The sequence below is a fragment of the Fistularia commersonii genome, chromosome 29 (genome assembly GCF_037954325.1).
Source record: "Fistularia commersonii isolate RoL2024-O1a breed Wild chromosome 29, RoL_Fcom_v1.0, whole genome shotgun sequence".
In the NCBI taxonomy this organism is placed as follows: domain Eukaryota; kingdom Metazoa; phylum Chordata; class Actinopteri; order Syngnathiformes; family Fistulariidae; genus Fistularia; species Fistularia commersonii.
Genome location: NC_141312.1, coordinates 6,289,465 through 6,307,009, shown reverse-complemented (window position 1 = coordinate 6,307,009; position 17,545 = coordinate 6,289,465). Strand labels below are relative to the sequence as shown.

Below are 17,545 nucleotides of genomic sequence, written 5' to 3'. Positions count from 1 at the left end.
GGCGCCGTGGCTTAGTTGGTTAAAGCGCCTGTCTAGTAAACAGGAGATCCTGGGTTCGAATCCCAGCGGTGCCTTTTCCAATTTTTTTAAATAACAACAACGGAAAATCCGTTATTTATTAGTCTTTTTATTTTTTATTAGACGAGACTTACAGGGTATGATAATTTTACTATATAGAAAATACCATTGGCTAGATGGATGGGTCCTATTGGTGGAGAATCAGACACACAGAAGAAGCAAAGGTGCTGGAAGAAGTGTCAAGATAGAGCTCAGAGACAGGATGGGATTCAATATTGGATATCAAAACCTAAAGAAATTTGAGAGCACTTCATTTTAACGGGTGTCACTGTACCTCCATGAACTGGTATTAGACCTATGTGTGTGTAGGTTTTCTTTTTATCGGGAGATAAACAATCAGTATGAGCCCAGGAAGTGAAAGGCTGCATGGGAAGACAGATAAACCAACGCCACGGCACAAAAAGTGTAGTAAAAACAATTTGTGGGGCAACTTCCTTTTTTTCCACTCAAAACAGTTCAACTTATTCCTTCTCTTTAAGCACATCAGGGGTTTCTTCGTTCTTGCAGCCAAGCCAGTACTTTGCGATGGATCGTGGGTAAGGAGGGTTGACCGAGGCCACCCGTTTTGTCTGTAAATCAGCCCTGAAGTATTTATCTGCGAGGAGAGAGAGAGAAAATGTAAAGAAAGCAGTGATGGGGTATTTGTGAGAATGAAAACACCCACAGGGTGACCCTCCACACCTTTCTGGAAAAAGTACACATTCTGAATTGGCGTGCTCCTGTGGCTCTGAGGGGCGATGTAGCCGTAGTCGCTGTAGTCGTCATAGTCGCTGAAGTCGAATAAATCGGACAAATCCCACATTTCATCATATATGACGGGGTGACTCTTCTTCCCTCTCTTCCTTTTGCTGGACTTCCTCTTCTTTCTGCTCTCCCTCCTCGCTGCCAGAGACGGGGGCCGCGTGGGCTTGGGGCTCAGATGGACCCGGCCCACCATGGCGGCGTCCACAGGGGGGACGATGCCCCTCCAGTCCCTGCTGATGAGACGAGGAACCGTGCGATGAGGTGTTACTGATGGAAGGGGGGTAGAAAGAGAGAAAATGTATTAGAGGTGGATACGCCGTGAGCGAAACATGAAAAGCACCCCCCCCAAAATTCGGGCCGTTACCAGAATCCCCAAAGAGCTCCATGAAAATATCCTCCCATGTCCGGTCACAGAAGAGGTTGGTGAACTGCTTGAACAACAAGGAGGGCGAGGACTCGCTTATGCGGACGCACTCCTCGTGTGAGGGTTGGAGCCTGAACTCGTACTTGTAATACTTGTCCCCTGCACAAATGACAAATACAGAAATCGTCCTTTTTCGTCTTGGTGTAGACGATCGTGTGTGAAATGGTTCGCACGTCCGCCTCACAGCAAGAAGGTCTCTGGTTTGATTTCAACAGGAGGTCTTTCTCATGTTCGTATATTCTCTTTGTGTCCGAAAAACATTTTGTGGGCTCACGAGAAACCCTAAATTCCTCAGATGTTTGAATGCGAGGTTGAATCCAGCACCACCCCGACCCCGTGCAGGATCGGTGGCATAGAAAGTGAATGAATGTAGTGTTGTAGGAAATTTAGATTGTAAAAGGCACATAATAACGAGTTAAAAAAAATGATTTTTTGTTTAATACTGCCAGAAGAACTTCAGGAATTGTAACTATAAGACATTTTAATGTGCAAATATAAATTGTCATGACTTTCATTTGTAAAGAAAAAAAAAGGTTAAAATAAATACTGTATTTCTGCAGTTTTCACTCTGCAATTGTCAGCAGCCTGAAAATAAGAATTATGAGTATATATTACAGAAAAAAAAGAAGTTACCTTTAAAAAAGTAAGCATTCTCTCTGCCGCGGTGACTCGGTGCTGGTACGGCAAAAGCTGCGTCCAAGTCATCCGGTATGTTGTCAAAACCGTCTGAAATATTTCGTGGATAGTCCTTGTCCATGACATCGCCATCAAATCTCCAGTACATGTGTCCCTAAGACCAAAAAAAAAAAAAAAAAAAACAATATTGGAAAAGTTCCCAGGTTTTGTGGTCATTCTGAGGACATTTCTTTCAAATCTACTGCGTTTACTTTCTTGTCATTGTAGAGAAAAAAAAATGGAAAAAATAGTAGAATTCCTGACAATGTTCAGGGCTACCAGACTTTTAGGGGAGAGCAGAATGACCACCTTAAAAATATAGGATTTCCCCTGGCAGTTGATGCGTGTGAACGCAGCGTCGATGGGCCCGGAGATGCCCCACACATCCTCGATGAGTTTGGGGTAACCAGGGAGCACCTCCGTGTCATCCAACTCAAAAAAATACTTCCCTGGGGAGAAAAAAAATCAAGTTATCACTCTTGCGGAATCAGTCTTGTCTCTAATAATGAAATGTGCAGGATAACAAGTCATGTAAATGGGGCGCACTGTTTCCCCAAAGTGATTTTCCTGTATAGAATTAAAAAAAACCCTTCTGCATGCGTCCGTGCACCTCTGAATGCGTAGGTCGACCCGTTTTTCAGCTGCAGAAAAGCATCAAAAGGGCGACCGCTGCACGCCGCTGCATCAAGGTCAGCAGGCGGCAGCAAGGCAGCTGGCGATGTAGCTTGTGGGGTTTCTGTGACTGTATCAGAATCCGTTACGTCTGTAGCGCTGGTTGTGTACAAAGGAGTCACAGGTGTTGTTTCGTCTTCCGTTTCTGCAAATGTGTCGCCCCGAGTGGCTGCGGGTGAAAGAGGGGAACTGTTGCGTCAGAGTGACTTTGAGTGCAAGATAAAAAAAAAACAAAAAGAGGAATCAGTCAATCAGAGAAATCAATGACACTGACTTTTCTTGGGGCAGATTTGATCATAGTCGTCACAGCAGCTTGTATAGTACACACACATGGGATCACACTGACATTTCCTCAGTGGGTCGAAGGTGCCGCAGCGACCCGCGCAGGTCTCTGTGAAAATGCGATTTTTGTGTATTTATGCTACAGTACTTTTCACTCGCCCACAGCTTTAACTGTGCATCACAAAACAGAACACAGAAAATCAATACAACAAAAACTCTCTACAGCGGTGGCCGCTTGTGAAGACTCATGTAAAACTTATTAAAAACATCCTGGGCGCAGAAAATATGAGCAAAAATCTGAATTAGATATGTTAACAGTTTCAATTTATTTATTTTCTATTCATGTTTTATTCATTTGAGAGACTCATGATAATTCCAAAGGGGATTTTACTGAAATAATTTTGACAAAATTTGTATTATTTAGTAATAACTACCTTCATTGGGGGAAATGATCATATAGCTTAGGTGTTCATCATTTCTGATATTTTTGTTCAAAATTATCTTGTAAAAACTAAAAAAAGTTAAAAAAAATTAACTGACTGATATGAGTATAATATACACAAGTCTTTTTTGCACTCCCCCTTTTTTTTTTTGGTTTATTTTTGCATCCAGCGAGGCAATATAATACGTCTAATTTCTAAATTGTGCTGAATTGTTTTTCTTTCGCAGGAACCTACCCTCTGCACCAAAGGCGGCGTCCAGCAGCAGGACGAGGCCCAGCAGGATCACGACCGGCTTCATGTCAGATCTCCGAGTCTGTTGTTGAAGCCCCCCGTGTGGGTTCAGCAACCGATGCGGATGATCAATAAATGTTTTTTAGAAGCTGCTGACCCAGGGACGGCCACTGTTCTGATTGGTCATCTGTGATAATCATTAAACTGTTGTCTCTGCCCTCTCTGTTCCATGAAAGTCTAACACAAATTGATCCCCTCGGAGCTATGATTGTCAGATTTGGTGGCAGATATCTTTATTTGAATAAGTATTCTTTATTATAAAAGAAAACCAAAACAGGGGATAGAATTGTGCTTATATTGACTGTAAAATGAATATCCCAGCGGCAGCTTGGTTGAAATATGTTTTTTTTTTGTTTTGTTTTAACAGAACCACTGAAATCCAGCTGGCATTGGATAAATGCAGGAACAGAAATGGACGCGTGTCCGCAAAAGCAAACGGTCCCAGAGGGAGTGGGCATGACAGTACAAATATTGCGAAACCTGAACACTCGCTTTTCCCCATATTGATTTCTGCTTTCAGAAAAAAACAAACATGAAAAAAAAAAAAAACGCAGGCCATTTTCAAAGTTCAGCCCCCGGGACCAGGGGGCATGGCAAAAACAAGGAAAATTCCCCCCCCCCCAAAAAAAAGGATGATTAAATTCTCATGATGTGCTCCTTTGTTTGGAGGGGTGAGAGGGCTGAGATGTTCCCGGCGATGGGGGTCAGACCCAGCAGCACGGACACACTATGAGTTTGACATCATCATACACTGGTCACACCTCACAGTAAGTTAGTTATGTTTGTTAGTGCGTATAGACAATAAGTGATAAGAGGTATTTACTGAAAACAGCTAACGTTTTGACAGAAACTGATCATATTTTGTGATCCATGATTAAACAGTATAAAGTTAATGATTAGAATTTGACACAGTTATAACAACTAGTGATCCTTTATTTTATTTTATTTTATTTTATTTTATTTTATTTTATTTTATTTTATTTTATTTTATTTTATTATTTGTAAGTTTACCATTTTTTCCAAAATCCGTGATAGATTTGGTTCCTTTAATCCAGATAATGTTTCCATAATGTCAATTCAAATGTTAAAAGCTTTGCCCATTCATAACCCACCATTTTATTCATTCTCAGTGTGAGTGTTATCGTGAAGGTGCGTCCTGTGGGCTTTTGCATTTGTCAGCGATGACTCTGCCTCACAAATGTCTCAGAAAAATTCTGATTTCGGGAAATTACAAGTATTTTTACGACTGAGTGATAGCAGCCTCCTGTGGCTCTAATTCCTTTTGAAAAAAAATCCAAATCCAATTTGCTGTATGCTCAAACACTGGTATCTCCATCTCGTGCCCAGCAGGTGTCATTCTTCCTTAGTTTTAGTTTTGGAGAGGAGGCGGCGCACCGATGAGACATTTTCTATTATAGTGTTATAACTTGAAATTGTAGTGAAAATCCATTTACACCAAATGAAGAGGGGGTGGGTGCAGAAGATAGAACTCTAGGGGACTGAAGATATGGATTAATTTCAAACTGTTGGTGCACATTTAAGACAATGATATTCCCTTCTGGTAAATAAATAGTTTTGTCAATACCTTTGTGTTTAGACGTTCCTCGGTGTGGCTGAGCTTTACATAAATCAATGCATCGTGTGTGTAATATCTTTAAAAATACTTGAAATCTCCACCTTCAACCCACACTATTCATTAGTCAGATTACCAGAACAAAAAAAAAATCCCATTTCTTAAGATTATACTCACTAACCACTTGCCTTTTCGTTTTCTGACCGACTGTCAAGTCTTTTTTTTTTTCACGGCATGTTTTTGTGTGAATTAACAATAAACCCTCGGCGACTCGGGGGTGGAGGCCGACGAAGCCGGAGAACCCCGAAGAACATGAAAGAAGAGCAGGGACAGCCTTCATGCTGGCGAGGGGGGAATAACTTAAACCTTCTAATATTCTGCAGGATGCACCAACTGAAGCCCAGCTGTGATTTAATGTACTTGGGCAGCTGATCGGAATTTTTTTTTTTTTTAAAGAAAAAGCTGATTATAACACAACTGTCTTCCGTTTCAGATTCCAGAGAGCATGGATTACTGTAAAATAAACCAACGCTGCAAAGCTTGCTAAAAGAGCTTGTGATCTGAAGCTCTTTGATATCTTGCCTTAGATTTCAGTGGCAAAAAGAAGACCACATTTATTATGCCTTTTCATTTGAAGAGTGAATTAAACAAGATTGCGCAAACTCACTGCATTGAAGCAGGCAGGGCCACACGAGGAGAGGGTCAGGCAAATGTGTAAAAAGCTGGATGAACTCCTTGGGTGGTCAAACAATTACCGCTTTTGCGCCCCCCACCACCACAGATTTCACGGCAAACTGAAAAATTAAAAGACACGAAAATCAAAGCTCATACGTCCTCGTACTTTGGCCCCTTTTTACAACAGGATCGGCCCCAGAGTCATTCAAGATGAATCTGCAGCGCTATTGTTTTCACAGCGATCCTCGCAATCTGGCTTTGCCGCCACTTGTATGCATAAAAGAAGTTACAGTTGGGAAAAGTGAATGGGAATGAAGGTGCTCGAGAGTCCACGTTTCCCCTCTAAGCGTCTGAGTGACCCTTGAATCCAGATCTTGTGTGATCTGGTGGGAACAAATAATAGTCGACTTGAAGCAGACAGTGAGTGGCTGTCTTTTCCGTCCGCGGTCCACATGCACAGCAACCTTTGGCTTCACTTGACAGTGCTGATAAACCAATGGTTGATAGGGGATAAACCTGTCTATTGTTGTCACCCCTACTGTCTCTGTCCCACCCCCTGTATTCCCCCCCCCCTCCCCATTTCCCAATGGCCTCATATTCCTCTAAAAGATTGTGATTAGCTCTTGAGTTAATGTTTGATATACCAAGAGAAATATAAAGAGTATGTAAAAGTTCATTCGTCCCATCATCTCTCTGGTTCACTGCGGGACGCACTTCTGCTTTTCTTCACCTGTACACTCACCTCACCCTTTCTTCACCTGTAAGGGTTTTGCCCATCCAAGAGGGAATTCGAGGATTCGGGGTCCAGGCGCCGGCGCGTCTCACTGAGGAAACCATGCATAGCTGTCTGAGTTGGCTTTGGCACCACAAGAACTACATCGTCGTTGTTTTGACGCCGCTCGCGCTCCTACCCCTGCCGCTACTCATCCCCACATCGGTGAGTATTTTTGCATGTGGTAATAATGTTTTATCACCAATTATCCCGAATGGCTTCAAAAGTCTAAACATAAATAGAGCGTGAGCGGTTGTAGCTCAAGATATCAGATATCATTGTACTTTATCATCATAGTAAGTGTACACATAGTTGAATGTACAAAAATCTAGCTTGAAGAACTAAATAACCGTTTATCCTTTCCTGTGGACTCGATGACCTGCAAACCTGCCGTCTTAACAGCTGGTGTGGTTGTTTTGTTTTTATTTGTTTCAAAGATGCATGATTAATGTTATTAAAAGTTAAGAATCTGTCATTTGCAGTAAAAATGATATTCCCATTCATAGTAACATTTTGCATAAAAATGCTTTTCCACTTCAAAATCAACTCAATTCCATTTACATTCAAAAGATGGGTTAAAACAATGAATTTTTCTTATCATACTAGATAATGTATATTTTCTGTTTCAGTCCAATGCACTGTTCAACACTGCAACAAGAGTTTGTTCCTCTCACTTTTGTTTGAAAGAATCCTACATCAGGTTTTGCCAATAAGAAGTGATGTGTAGTCACTCTGTGGATCACACAAGATTACAAAAGGCTTGGCTAAAGCGTCTATAATTGTAGTTAATCTTGGGCGGTCGGGGCTTGTTAACATGATATAGTTGAAGAACAGAAATATTCAGGTGTATTCTCTGAGGTGTGTTTCCGACTCATCAGACGTCCTTTGTGGAGACTTACAGTAGCTCCCCAAGATAGATTACCTCCTGTTATCAGTTAAATCTGCAGTAAGCTGACAATTCTCGACGTCCCGCTTCACACACGACGTTGTAAAAGCCTTCCAGAGACTGCCCCCAACGCGTGTGTGACTTTACCTACAGACACGGGGACGTGTGAGGGCGTCGGGTTCACCCATTCTCCAAAATTTCTTAGCCACCCAATCGTTGTTGTTGTTATTGCTACCAAGGCCATGACGATAGTCTGTTCGTGAGCGCTTCTGTTGCAACAACAGTCGTAGGAGTCAGCTGAGTAAACGGTGTGAGCAAACACTGCTACTTGGAGTCACTTTGGCTGAAATGAGGGTATCTTTTGGGTGTCATGGGATGGGATGACAGGACTGCGTTGCTGATTTATCCTCTCTTGCAAATATGGACTCCTTAATAGTGTCAGTGAAGTCTATATTAGTCTATATGAGTCTATATGAAGTCTATATTATACCCATTCTTGCGTAGTGGTTGTTTGTTATTTCCATTATAACGCACTGAGTATTGGTCACTCCACATGGCAGTTTTTGCAGATGGCAGTTGCCTTTTTTGGCATTTTCCAATGCCCTGGTGTTGGTATATTCACAAAATGGCCCATTAAATCATTGCAAGATACTTGGCTGACATTCGCAACAATCTCGCTGTCGAACACAAGCTCGGGCCATCAGAACCCTCCGTTGTCGGGAACAGAAGATTCCTGTGAGCACAGAGGGAAGGAGAATGTGACAAACCCAAATACTGCGGTTTACTTAACTGCGTCTTTTCCATAAAAAGGAAAAGCAAACGAATGTGCTCTGAAATGGAAAGACACTGTCATACCAAATATTGCATGTGTTTTCAAAAACCCAGACAGGATCTCCGATGAATATTAAAATACTTTACGCTCCAATCCCATATATGCCGAGGTTCCGACCCAAGAGTTTTATGGACACCATCCAGCGTAGTGAGGAATGCACAGACTAGTAGATCTGGAGGAAACTGCGGAGATGAACACTCCAGCACAGCAGAAGCAGCTGCTCAGGTCAGGACTCAGCAGATCTCAGGACAGATTTACACCCACTTACCATTGGACTCACGTGACCCTGAAGACCTGAGTGATGGTGCGACTCATCAACAGCTTATATTTGACCGAAGCCAAATTTATTCAAACCCCAAGTCAGGGGACCTAAAAGTGTCAACAACTCCTTTCACCCCCTGCATTTGTTAGATTGGGCATCGACCCCTTCTTTGTGCTTCTAGAGAGAAACTCCTCACTGTTAACCCTTTTGGATAGGAGGCGTAAAATCGTCATGAAATCGACCACGATAAGATTTATCAGTGAGTGTCGTGATCAAAATACCCAAGATTTGTCAGGGGCAGAAATAGGGAATAGTTGTGTCTCTTGTGTGACCGTGTGACTGACAGATGACTAGTCTGGGTTAATCCTAGCCCCTTGCCTTATGTAAGGATGGGATTAGCTCCAGAGTTTGGCTTTTGATGATAGAATATCTGTTGTCCTCTTCACTCAAGACATATCCAGTTAAAAGTATTCAACCCTGAAGAAAGATACCAGTGTCTCACACAGGTCTCATTCCTGACACGATCACAAGAAATGATGTCACACGTTAACCCCAGTGCCCCAACCCACGTTACATCATCAGTTAGCATATATATATATTTTAAATAACTTATAATAAAAACTTTAATGCTGTGAAATAGGAATGACACATGTAAATTGTGATGTTGCACATTATGAGGATGGAAAAAGTAATTGATGGATTAATGATGATAATCCACCAAGCCATCATAATAGGACAGTTTGGGGAGCGCTTGTGTTCATTTTGCAGCCAAGACTCACACTGTCCTTTTCAATTAATGGCTAAGAGCTTCTGTCAGCATAAAGACCAGCAGTGAAACTCACCCATAAAATGTTATAACTAATTAGCTTATGTCTGAGAGCGCTCATGGAATATGTAACCAAATAATGTTAAACTCTTGGACACTAACGTTCACATGAAGTTTGTATTATCGCAGTAATGACATTATTGTATTGTCTATGCAAGCTTTTTCCCGCACACACACACACACACCTCAAACATACCTTTAGCATGGTGCTAAAAATGCTACCTGTTTACCAGATATGAGTGTATAAGGTGTGTGCATTGTCATAATTCATGAACTATATGATTAATTTATCATTACTTATCATTATTGTGAGTATATGCATGAGAAGTGTTCACATATTACTAACTTCTAAACATTGTATCTTATCGAACTCATGGAGTAATTCCTACACGCTCCGGTTTTGGAAAAGTACCGGAAAGTTGACATTCTCTCTCATAGTGCACGACCTACTGAGTTGAGCGAAGTCTCGTTGGCGTGGCAGTGGAAATTTTTTCATGTTAGGTAGTTTAAAAAAATCTTTGCTTTTACAGAGAGCCGATAAAGAGTTATCTCATGGGCCAAGAGCATGGCGATTGTTTTATGAGCAAGGGTCACTACTATCCGCATGTGTAAACTCTTATTGCCTTTTAAAGGGAAGTCCGAGATAAGGAAAAGGATCTGAAAGCTGCGATACGCTCTTTGTTGCCATCGGCTTTTTTCGCATTTTACAAATCCAGTCGGATTGTTTGACCCGTATCAAAGAAGCATCTTTGTGTATCTCAGCATACAGCTGATGTAAGGCATCACGATGACCATTTACCTCTGTGTATGTCTGTGTTTACAGGAGGCGCGATGCGGCTACACTCTCCTCCTCATGGCTCTGTACTGGTGTTCGGAGTGCCTGCCTCTGGCTGTGACAGCCCTGCTTCCATTCGTTCTCTTCCCCATGATGGGCATCATGGAGGCCGGAGCGGTACGCTCGTTCATGGGATTCACCGCGTTTACCTTCCACGCTCCTCCATTGTCATCATGAGGGGTTGAAATGATAACTATTTAGGCAGAAACAGCAAAGAAATCCCTTTTCAAAATGATATATTTAATGCATCTGCCACCTCACCGGTATTCAACTTTCACAATATCTTCCATTTTTTTTCGAACTAAGGAGTCACGTGTCTTTGCTTGTTGAAGGTGTGAGGTCAAGGTCTGGTGGGATAAAGGAGACAGTGAGAACAGGACTGAACAGTATAACAGAATATTTTACCCTGGTAAAATAATGGTCAATACAACCATGTATCAGCTTCTTCAAGGACATATTACAGCTTTATAGACTTGGACGTATCTTCTTGCTGATCATCATGTTTAACTTTTATAGCTCATAAAGCAGCTGATGTTCCAGCATTATTAAAGCAGGAAACAACTGTACCATGACGGTTATATACATGGTTTATTCTAGTGTGGTTTGCCCTCTGGTCTGTTTCAGGTTAGCGTCCAGTATCTGAAAGACTCCAATATGCTGTTCATAGGCGGTCTGCTCGTGGCCATATCAGTGGAACACTGGAACCTCCATAAGCGCATCGCTCTTCGGGTTTTGCTGCTGGTTGGCGTTCGTCCTTCCCTGTAAGAAAAGCAGGCACCTTCATTGCCCCTTGAAAATTTCTGCCCCGAACTCTTGCACACAAAAATATTCTCCATTGTTCTCCACTGCAAATGTATATCTGCATACAATGCACAATATTTATAGCACCATTAAAATTACCGGGCATTTCAGGACAAACCAAAGGAAGTTACGGATATTAATGTTGTCACAATTGTTTTCTTCATTTTTTGTTTGTTTTGACACACTGACTCTTGAAAACCTTGGACAAATCACAAGGAGCCCAACAAATACACTAACAACAGTAATGTGTCAGCTGTAAAAGTGACCCCGCCGTCCTTTTACGCAGGTTAATGATAGGCTTTATGATCGTCACGGCCTTCCTGTCGATGTGGATCAGCAACACGGCCACTACGGCCATGATGCTGCCCATCGCCCAGGCGGTGCTGCAGCAGCTGAAGGCCACGGAGACTCAGGCAGACATGAAGGACTTCCAGGCGGCGGCTGAAGACAACAGCGGCTTTGAGTTGGAGGTCAATCCAACGAAGCAGGAAAAGACGGACGAGAAACAGCCACAATCCCAGCGGGAGGACAAACTGTGTAAGTAAAAGCGTCTGGTTGAAAGGTAACGTCATCTTTTTAACGACATTAACTCGTAACTTGAATGTGTCGGCGTCCAGACGAACACGAGTGGAATCTGGATTCCCAGCAGGAGGCGAAACGACAAGCCATGGAGAAAAAATATGAAAGCCTCACCAAAGGGATGAGTCTGTGTGTTTGCTACGCCGCCAGCATCGGAGGCACAGCCACGCTCACCGGCACGACTCCCAACCTCATTCTCAAGGGTCAAATGGACGAGTAAGACATCGATATTACCCCGACTGATTTGAGTGATGCTGCCGGCTTTACCTTTTAAACAGCGTTCTCTCCTTTTTCTCCCCTGAAGTCTCTTCCCAAAGAATGGCGAGTTGATCAACTTTGCCAGCTGGTTCGGTTTTGCGTTCCCAAACATGATCCTCATGCTGGTCCTCTCTTGGGCCTGGCTCCAAGTGATGTTCTTGGGCTTCAAGTAAGACAGTGTTTACATCATTTCATTTGAAATATAAATCATAATTGTTATAGATGGGATCATGTGTGAAGTCTTATGTTTACAGTATCAATTCCAAATACACTGCTGCTTGAAACCACTCAGGAAAAAAGCACAATATATCTGCATCCAGAAGGAAAATATTTTTACGGCCAAAGAAAAAAGCATAGAATTCAATTTCTGAATTATGATTTTTTTTGTTTTATTACAACCATAATGTTTTGTAATATAACTCCGCATCTTTCAATATTCAACGTATGTGAAATCCAAGCTTGATTACTTTGTCCTTGATAGTTGCCATAACGACCCGTTCAAGGGTGTACCCCAACTCTCGCCCAATCATAGTTCAGAAAGGCTCCAGCACCGCAATGTCCCTGAGCGCAGCATAAGATTTATAGATGATCAGTTGATGAATAAAGTTACCACAAGTGATCATGCATGATTCCAGTTTCCATCCCAACAGTTAAGAAACATAGATAGGAATTTTTAAATGAAATAAATGAGAATTTGCAGGTGCTGCTTTGGATCAGTGCTTGACTCCACGTTTACATAGATCAAAATGTGGAAAGCGTCGATAAGTTTGTGGGTTTTATGTTCAAACTGATAGCCGCCTTTCCACATTTATAGCATTAATATCATTTGAGGGAATACCATTTTAAAACGCCTTCGACCGATCTTTTTCGCTCCGTCAACTTCTGATTTCCCACCCGACTCGCCGATTAATCTGCAGCCTCTCTCTTCAGCCTGAAGCAGTCATTCGGCTGCGGCCTGAAAACCGAGCGAGACAGGGAGGCCTATATGGTGATGAAGACGGAGTACATGAAGCTGGGAGGGATGAAATTCGCCGAGGGGGCCGTGCTGACCGTCTTCATCCTGCTGGTGCTGCTTTGGTTCACCAGAGAGCCGGGCTTCATAGACGGCTGGGCAACGGTGCTCTTCAATAAGAAGGGACCGTGAGTGTCTCCTTCTTGTCCTTGTCACTTTTTCTTATATATATATAATTCCAAAGACATCTCCTGTGACCTTACTTCCATATTGTTCTCGTATTGAACGAACCACGTGGGAAGACCGAAACCATCGCTTGACGAATGAGACTTGGAAGTATTGTTTGTTTTTCCAAAGAGCATGGATTCATCTCTCGTGATGTTCAATGTTACCCCGGATTTTTGGTTTAAATACTCCAGTCTGCTGTGGCTCGGGCTCATCTGACGTGCTTAAGTAGAGCCAGTACGAAAGTAGATGTAACTCTTAGAACTAGAAAGAAAGCAATTTCACAAAGAGACGGTCATAAAAGGGGTTGTTTTAATTTAAATCCTTATTGTGACTCACGTTAGCTGTGTGTTAGCCTGCTGCTAACTTATTAGCTTTTTACACTCGTTGCCTTGAGGACATCCCTGGGTTGTTGTGTGCGACGGTGTGATTATTACATGGGATTTATTGGCTGAAATAAAACGGGAGAGATTGGCACCTTTAACCTTTAAATAGCATTAAAGTTTATTCTAGTCAATGGAATTTATTATTCGATATTTTATCATTTCTCCCCGCCTCCTTTTGCGCAGTGACAGACTGTAAACAAAGGACAGACAGTGAGTACATTTTAAAACAATCATCAGGTTATCATTATTTTTATCTTTCCTGCAGTTTTGTGACGGATGGCACCACAGCTATCTTCGTTGGCCTGACCCTCTTTGCCATCCCCTCTGAGTTGCCAAAGTTTGGAGACTATGGTTATGATGAAACAGGTAGAATGTCCGTCTCAACAACAGTGATCAAATGTCTATCGTCGTCCATTCATCGTCTTCCGCTTCTTATCCTGAACTCAGGGTCGTGGGTGATCAAATGTAATAATAATAAAAAAAAAAAAATCTCAAGGCATCTGGTGCTTTAATGACATTTTAGTTGCTTTTTGTTACACAGGAAAGGCGGTGAAGAGTCCTCCTGCTCTGCTGAGCTGGCAGGTGGTTCAGGAGAGAATGCCTTGGAACATCATCCTTCTGCTCGGGGGAGGTTACGCTCTGGCTGCCGGCAGCGAGGTCACCATTTCTTCATGTCACTTCTTCCTGTCATTTTACAAAAAGCTCACAAAAGGACAGTTTGTTTATTTAGTTGCTGGGGAGGGTGTAAGGTCACGTTTACACATAAAGTAAATTCCAACATGCTTCTTTTTCTTTTACAATAAAGATACATCTTGTGATGAATTTAGCCAAAAGCACTTTGTGATGGGATGTGACACTACCAGTGATACAGCATTATCATTTGTTTCATTATGTTTTCATGACTAAAAATTAGATAGATATAATTTATAGTACTTTGAATTTTAGTAACACAAGATCTTTAGATTTTTCACTTCCAAGTCATTTAAAGCCACGTGATTCTGCATTGCTCTTTTTTTCCCCTGCATATAATGTTATTTTTTGTCATTCAAAGTTTTGTGTCTGGCAAATATCTATTGAACATTGATGTTGAAAGATCCCTCCACAGCAGCTTGAAATAATTTTCAACTGTTGTTACAAGCTGAGTTGTAAATGAACCCAAAGGAAACCAATCCCGACATTGTTCCCAAAATACCATTTTATAAACAGGTGATTTATAAAATTCCACAGGAGGTCAAACATACAACATGTTCCTCTGCTGGTCTCCTTCCAGGCGTCGGGTCTGTCCAAGTGGCTGGGAACCACCTTGGCACCTTTGGAGAATATCCCTCCATTTGCCATTGCAGTACTGCTCAGCTTATTGGTGGCGACGTTCACCGAGTGCTTCAGCAACACAGCGACCACCACCCTCTTCCTGCCCATACTGGCCTCAATGGTTAGCCTCAACCTTACAGCACTTCACTTGCACGCACGCGCGTGTTAAGACACGTTTTGTCCGTGTTTCTAACTGAGTTGCATTCCTGAAGGCCACAACGATAGGTATCCACCCGCTGTACGTGATGCTGCCTTGTACCATCGCTGCTTCACTTGCATTCATGCTGCCCGTGGCCACACCGCCCAACGCCATCGCCTTCGCCTTTGGTAGACTCAACATCATGGAGATGGTGAGATTCACACACAAACACACACACACACACACACAAACACACACACGTAGTTATTGCGATTGCTACTATTTACTTGTGTCGCTCTGCTCAATGAGTTGGTCTAAAAGTAGGGTGTCTTTAGACCAGTTTCTTGCACAGTGTGCGTTATATAGCTCATTTTAGGGCTTTTAAAAAATGGCTATTTACACCAGCTCAGAAATGGTCTGAAGTGTAAAGTCCACATGAATGAATGACACTTCTCGGATTTAACACACACTCTCACACACACACAGACTCACAGAAGACATAGGTACACACACCCCTCTTGTCACAAAACATGTCCGCTTGAGAATCCAAACAAAGTCGATGATAATAAATGAATGCCTTATGCAATCTGAGATCGAAGCCCGGATCACATATTAGAGGCTGCCATAAACATTTGATCCGTCATGAGGAGATGGAGTTTGACTCCAGAGGAAATAAAAACATTAATTCGTGTTTCATGTAAAACACACCCAATGATTTAATGAAGGAGTTTTAGATAGTCTTGAACAATGCCTTAAAGTCATACATTTTAGTTTTACTTTGCATACTTAATGTTCTTCTTTTGAAATTTGAGTTGGACCAATGAATATTTGCCGAAGAGTGCAAATTGAGTCTATTTTCACACGGCCCCAGAATCCCTACACAAGTATATGAGATGTAGTTATGAAATCAGATTATGGCAGTTTCATACCAATAAATAATATATTGACATCTTGACAATACATTGACATGCTATTAAAATAAAAGCTATTATCTCTCAATTTCTAAGTACTCTGTGTATATCTGATGGCCTTGCTGTTCTTGCAGGTAAAAGCTGGCTTCATGTTGAACATCATCGGGATTGTGACGGTCAATATCGCAATCAACACCTGGGGATATGCCATGTTTAACATGAACAGGTTCCCGGAGTGGGCCAACGTAACACACGGACAACCCTGATGACAAGGAGGTAGATGGTAACTGACTGAGATGGGGAACTGGAGGGTCTGCATTTTCCAAAAAGGAAAGATCAGTCAAAACTTTAACACTGCACCATCAGCTCCAAACCCACAGCTGAGCGAGAGGACTTGCAAACGTCAACAAGAAAAATATTTAAAAGAACGTTCGTTTGATCTTTTTTAACACATAGTGTTGTTTTTAACCTTTACCGATGTTTTGATAATTGACAAACCTCAGGCAAACTGATTTAGGACAGCAGGAAATGTCAGGAAATGTTCTGTGTTTTCATATTTTTAATGTGATGTGTTTAGCTCATTTATTTTACGTGAACAAATAATAAAGCGGTACAGCACAGTGTTCTTACCTGTATGTTCTCTCAGCAACAGTGTGACATGTATAACACAAAAAGCAGAAATGGAATTCATTACATTAGTTAACTTAACTTATTATTTTCTTTTTTTTTTTGTTAGACCTTAAGGTCTTGTTGTAAAAAACGTAACCAAAAGATAAAAATGACATGCAAAAAAATATATATATACTCATGTTCTCTGTACTTTAAGTTTTCCTGGGCTCAAAACACATGTTTTGGTCCCATTAACGTGTTTTGAAAATGTCTGATCCAGACTGTGCTGAATGTAACAAGTGTGAGTAATTGAGAGTTTTATGTACGCCTCCGTCAAATCTGAGATTTAACGATATCCAGAGAAAACCAGATTCTGTGCATCACAGATGTAAAAGCCAACCGCAGTCTTTCCCCCGGTGCAGCTGCAGTGCAGACAGTCTCCTGCAGGCTAACAGTGGTTCTACCTGGACTGTGTAGGAGACGGTCTCCCGCAGGTTTATTTCCCGGATGTTATAATGCTGTCAGCAGGACACACACTGAACAAACTGTCCGAGCTCACTGGAACATATTCATTGTTAGAGCTAATGCTGATGGAGCTGAATGAAGAGCTAACCGCAGTGCCTAGCATTTCTGAGATTAGATAAACCTTTGCCCCCTTTAAGGATATACGTTTTCTTTTTTAATGCAATTTTAAATTGTAAAATAAGATTATAGTGAGGTATCCGTGGGAGGCGTGGTACCTTTAACGTGCACATTGTTGGATTAATCGATGGATAAATAAATGATTACATAAACACGGGGTCTCGTCTGTTTCCTTGGTAACCTCTTGGAACAAGGAAGTGCTTGAGAGATATTCCTGCACATGCCCATCGTCCCTTTTCCCCCCCGTACAAGTGTCCGATTGCTCCTTTGAATAATCATTTCAAATAATCTAGTGTATCGTGTAAAAACACCTCGGTATAACAGCAGAATGTGTCTTCAGATGCTGATGGTAAAACATGTGACAGCGGTGTCAAGCTCACAGTTTGCACTCGTTGCTCGGTGAAGCCTGGTTGAAGGATAACTTCTAGATAAGGAGCTGCCAAGGGAGAATGACCTGAGAGG

The 17,545-nt window shown here is 41.9% G+C and overlaps 2 protein-coding genes and 1 non-coding gene across 3 annotated transcripts; 2 read left to right on the top strand and 1 right to left on the bottom strand.

Moving 5' to 3' along the window:
• On the top strand, window positions 1–74 carry trnat-agu (transfer RNA threonine (anticodon AGU)). The gene has a single exon. It is a non-coding gene; the product is annotated as a tRNA-Thr (tRNA).
• A 37-nt stretch (window positions 75–111) lies between these two features.
• Window positions 112–3,700, bottom strand: vtnb (vitronectin b). Its single transcript, XM_086177088.1, has 8 exons — window positions 3,553–3,700; window positions 2,868–2,984; window positions 2,532–2,762; window positions 2,231–2,370; window positions 1,880–2,036; window positions 1,187–1,345; window positions 760–1,089; window positions 112–673 (listed from the first exon to the last, which is right to left on the bottom strand). Exons 1-8 carry the CDS (start codon window positions 3,614–3,616, stop codon window positions 540–542), a joined length of 1,332 nt encoding a protein of 443 aa, XP_086033214.1. The 5' UTR covers window positions 3,617–3,700; the 3' UTR covers window positions 112–539.
• Window positions 3,701–4,243: 543 nt separating this feature from the next.
• LOC147216832 (solute carrier family 13 member 2-like) lies at window positions 4,244–17,235 on the top strand. Its single transcript, XM_086176669.1, has 13 exons — window positions 4,244–4,376; window positions 6,623–6,794; window positions 10,259–10,387; window positions 10,895–11,031; window positions 11,358–11,608; window positions 11,689–11,866; window positions 11,955–12,077; window positions 12,839–13,048; window positions 13,737–13,837; window positions 14,013–14,128; window positions 14,742–14,903; window positions 14,995–15,132; window positions 15,967–17,235. Exons 1-13 carry the CDS (start codon window positions 4,339–4,341, stop codon window positions 16,096–16,098), a joined length of 1,887 nt encoding a protein of 628 aa, XP_086032795.1. The 5' UTR covers window positions 4,244–4,338; the 3' UTR covers window positions 16,099–17,235.
• The last annotated feature ends 310 nt before the right edge of the window (window positions 17,236–17,545 follow it).

Coding starts and splice junctions, on each gene's coding strand:
- vtnb (XM_086177088.1), bottom strand. CDS start 3,616: ATGAAGCCGGTCGTGATCCTGCTGGGCCTCGTCCTGCTGCTGGACGCC. Junction 2,985..3,552: donor CGCCGCCTTTGGTGCAGAGG/GTAGGTTCCTGC, acceptor GCATTTTCACAG/AGACCTGCGCGGGTCGCTGC. Junction 674..759: donor TGTGTACTTTTTCCAGAAAG/GTGTGGAGGGTC, acceptor CTCTCCTCGCAG/ATAAATACTTCAGGGCTGAT.
- LOC147216832 (XM_086176669.1), top strand. CDS start 4,339: ATGAGTTTGACATCATCATACACTGGTCACACCTCACA. Junction 12,078..12,838: donor GTGATGTTCTTGGGCTTCAA/GTAAGACAGTGT, acceptor CTCTCTCTTCAG/CCTGAAGCAGTCATTCGGCT. Junction 14,129..14,741: donor CTCTGGCTGCCGGCAGCGAG/GTCACCATTTCT, acceptor GTCTCCTTCCAG/GCGTCGGGTCTGTCCAAGTG.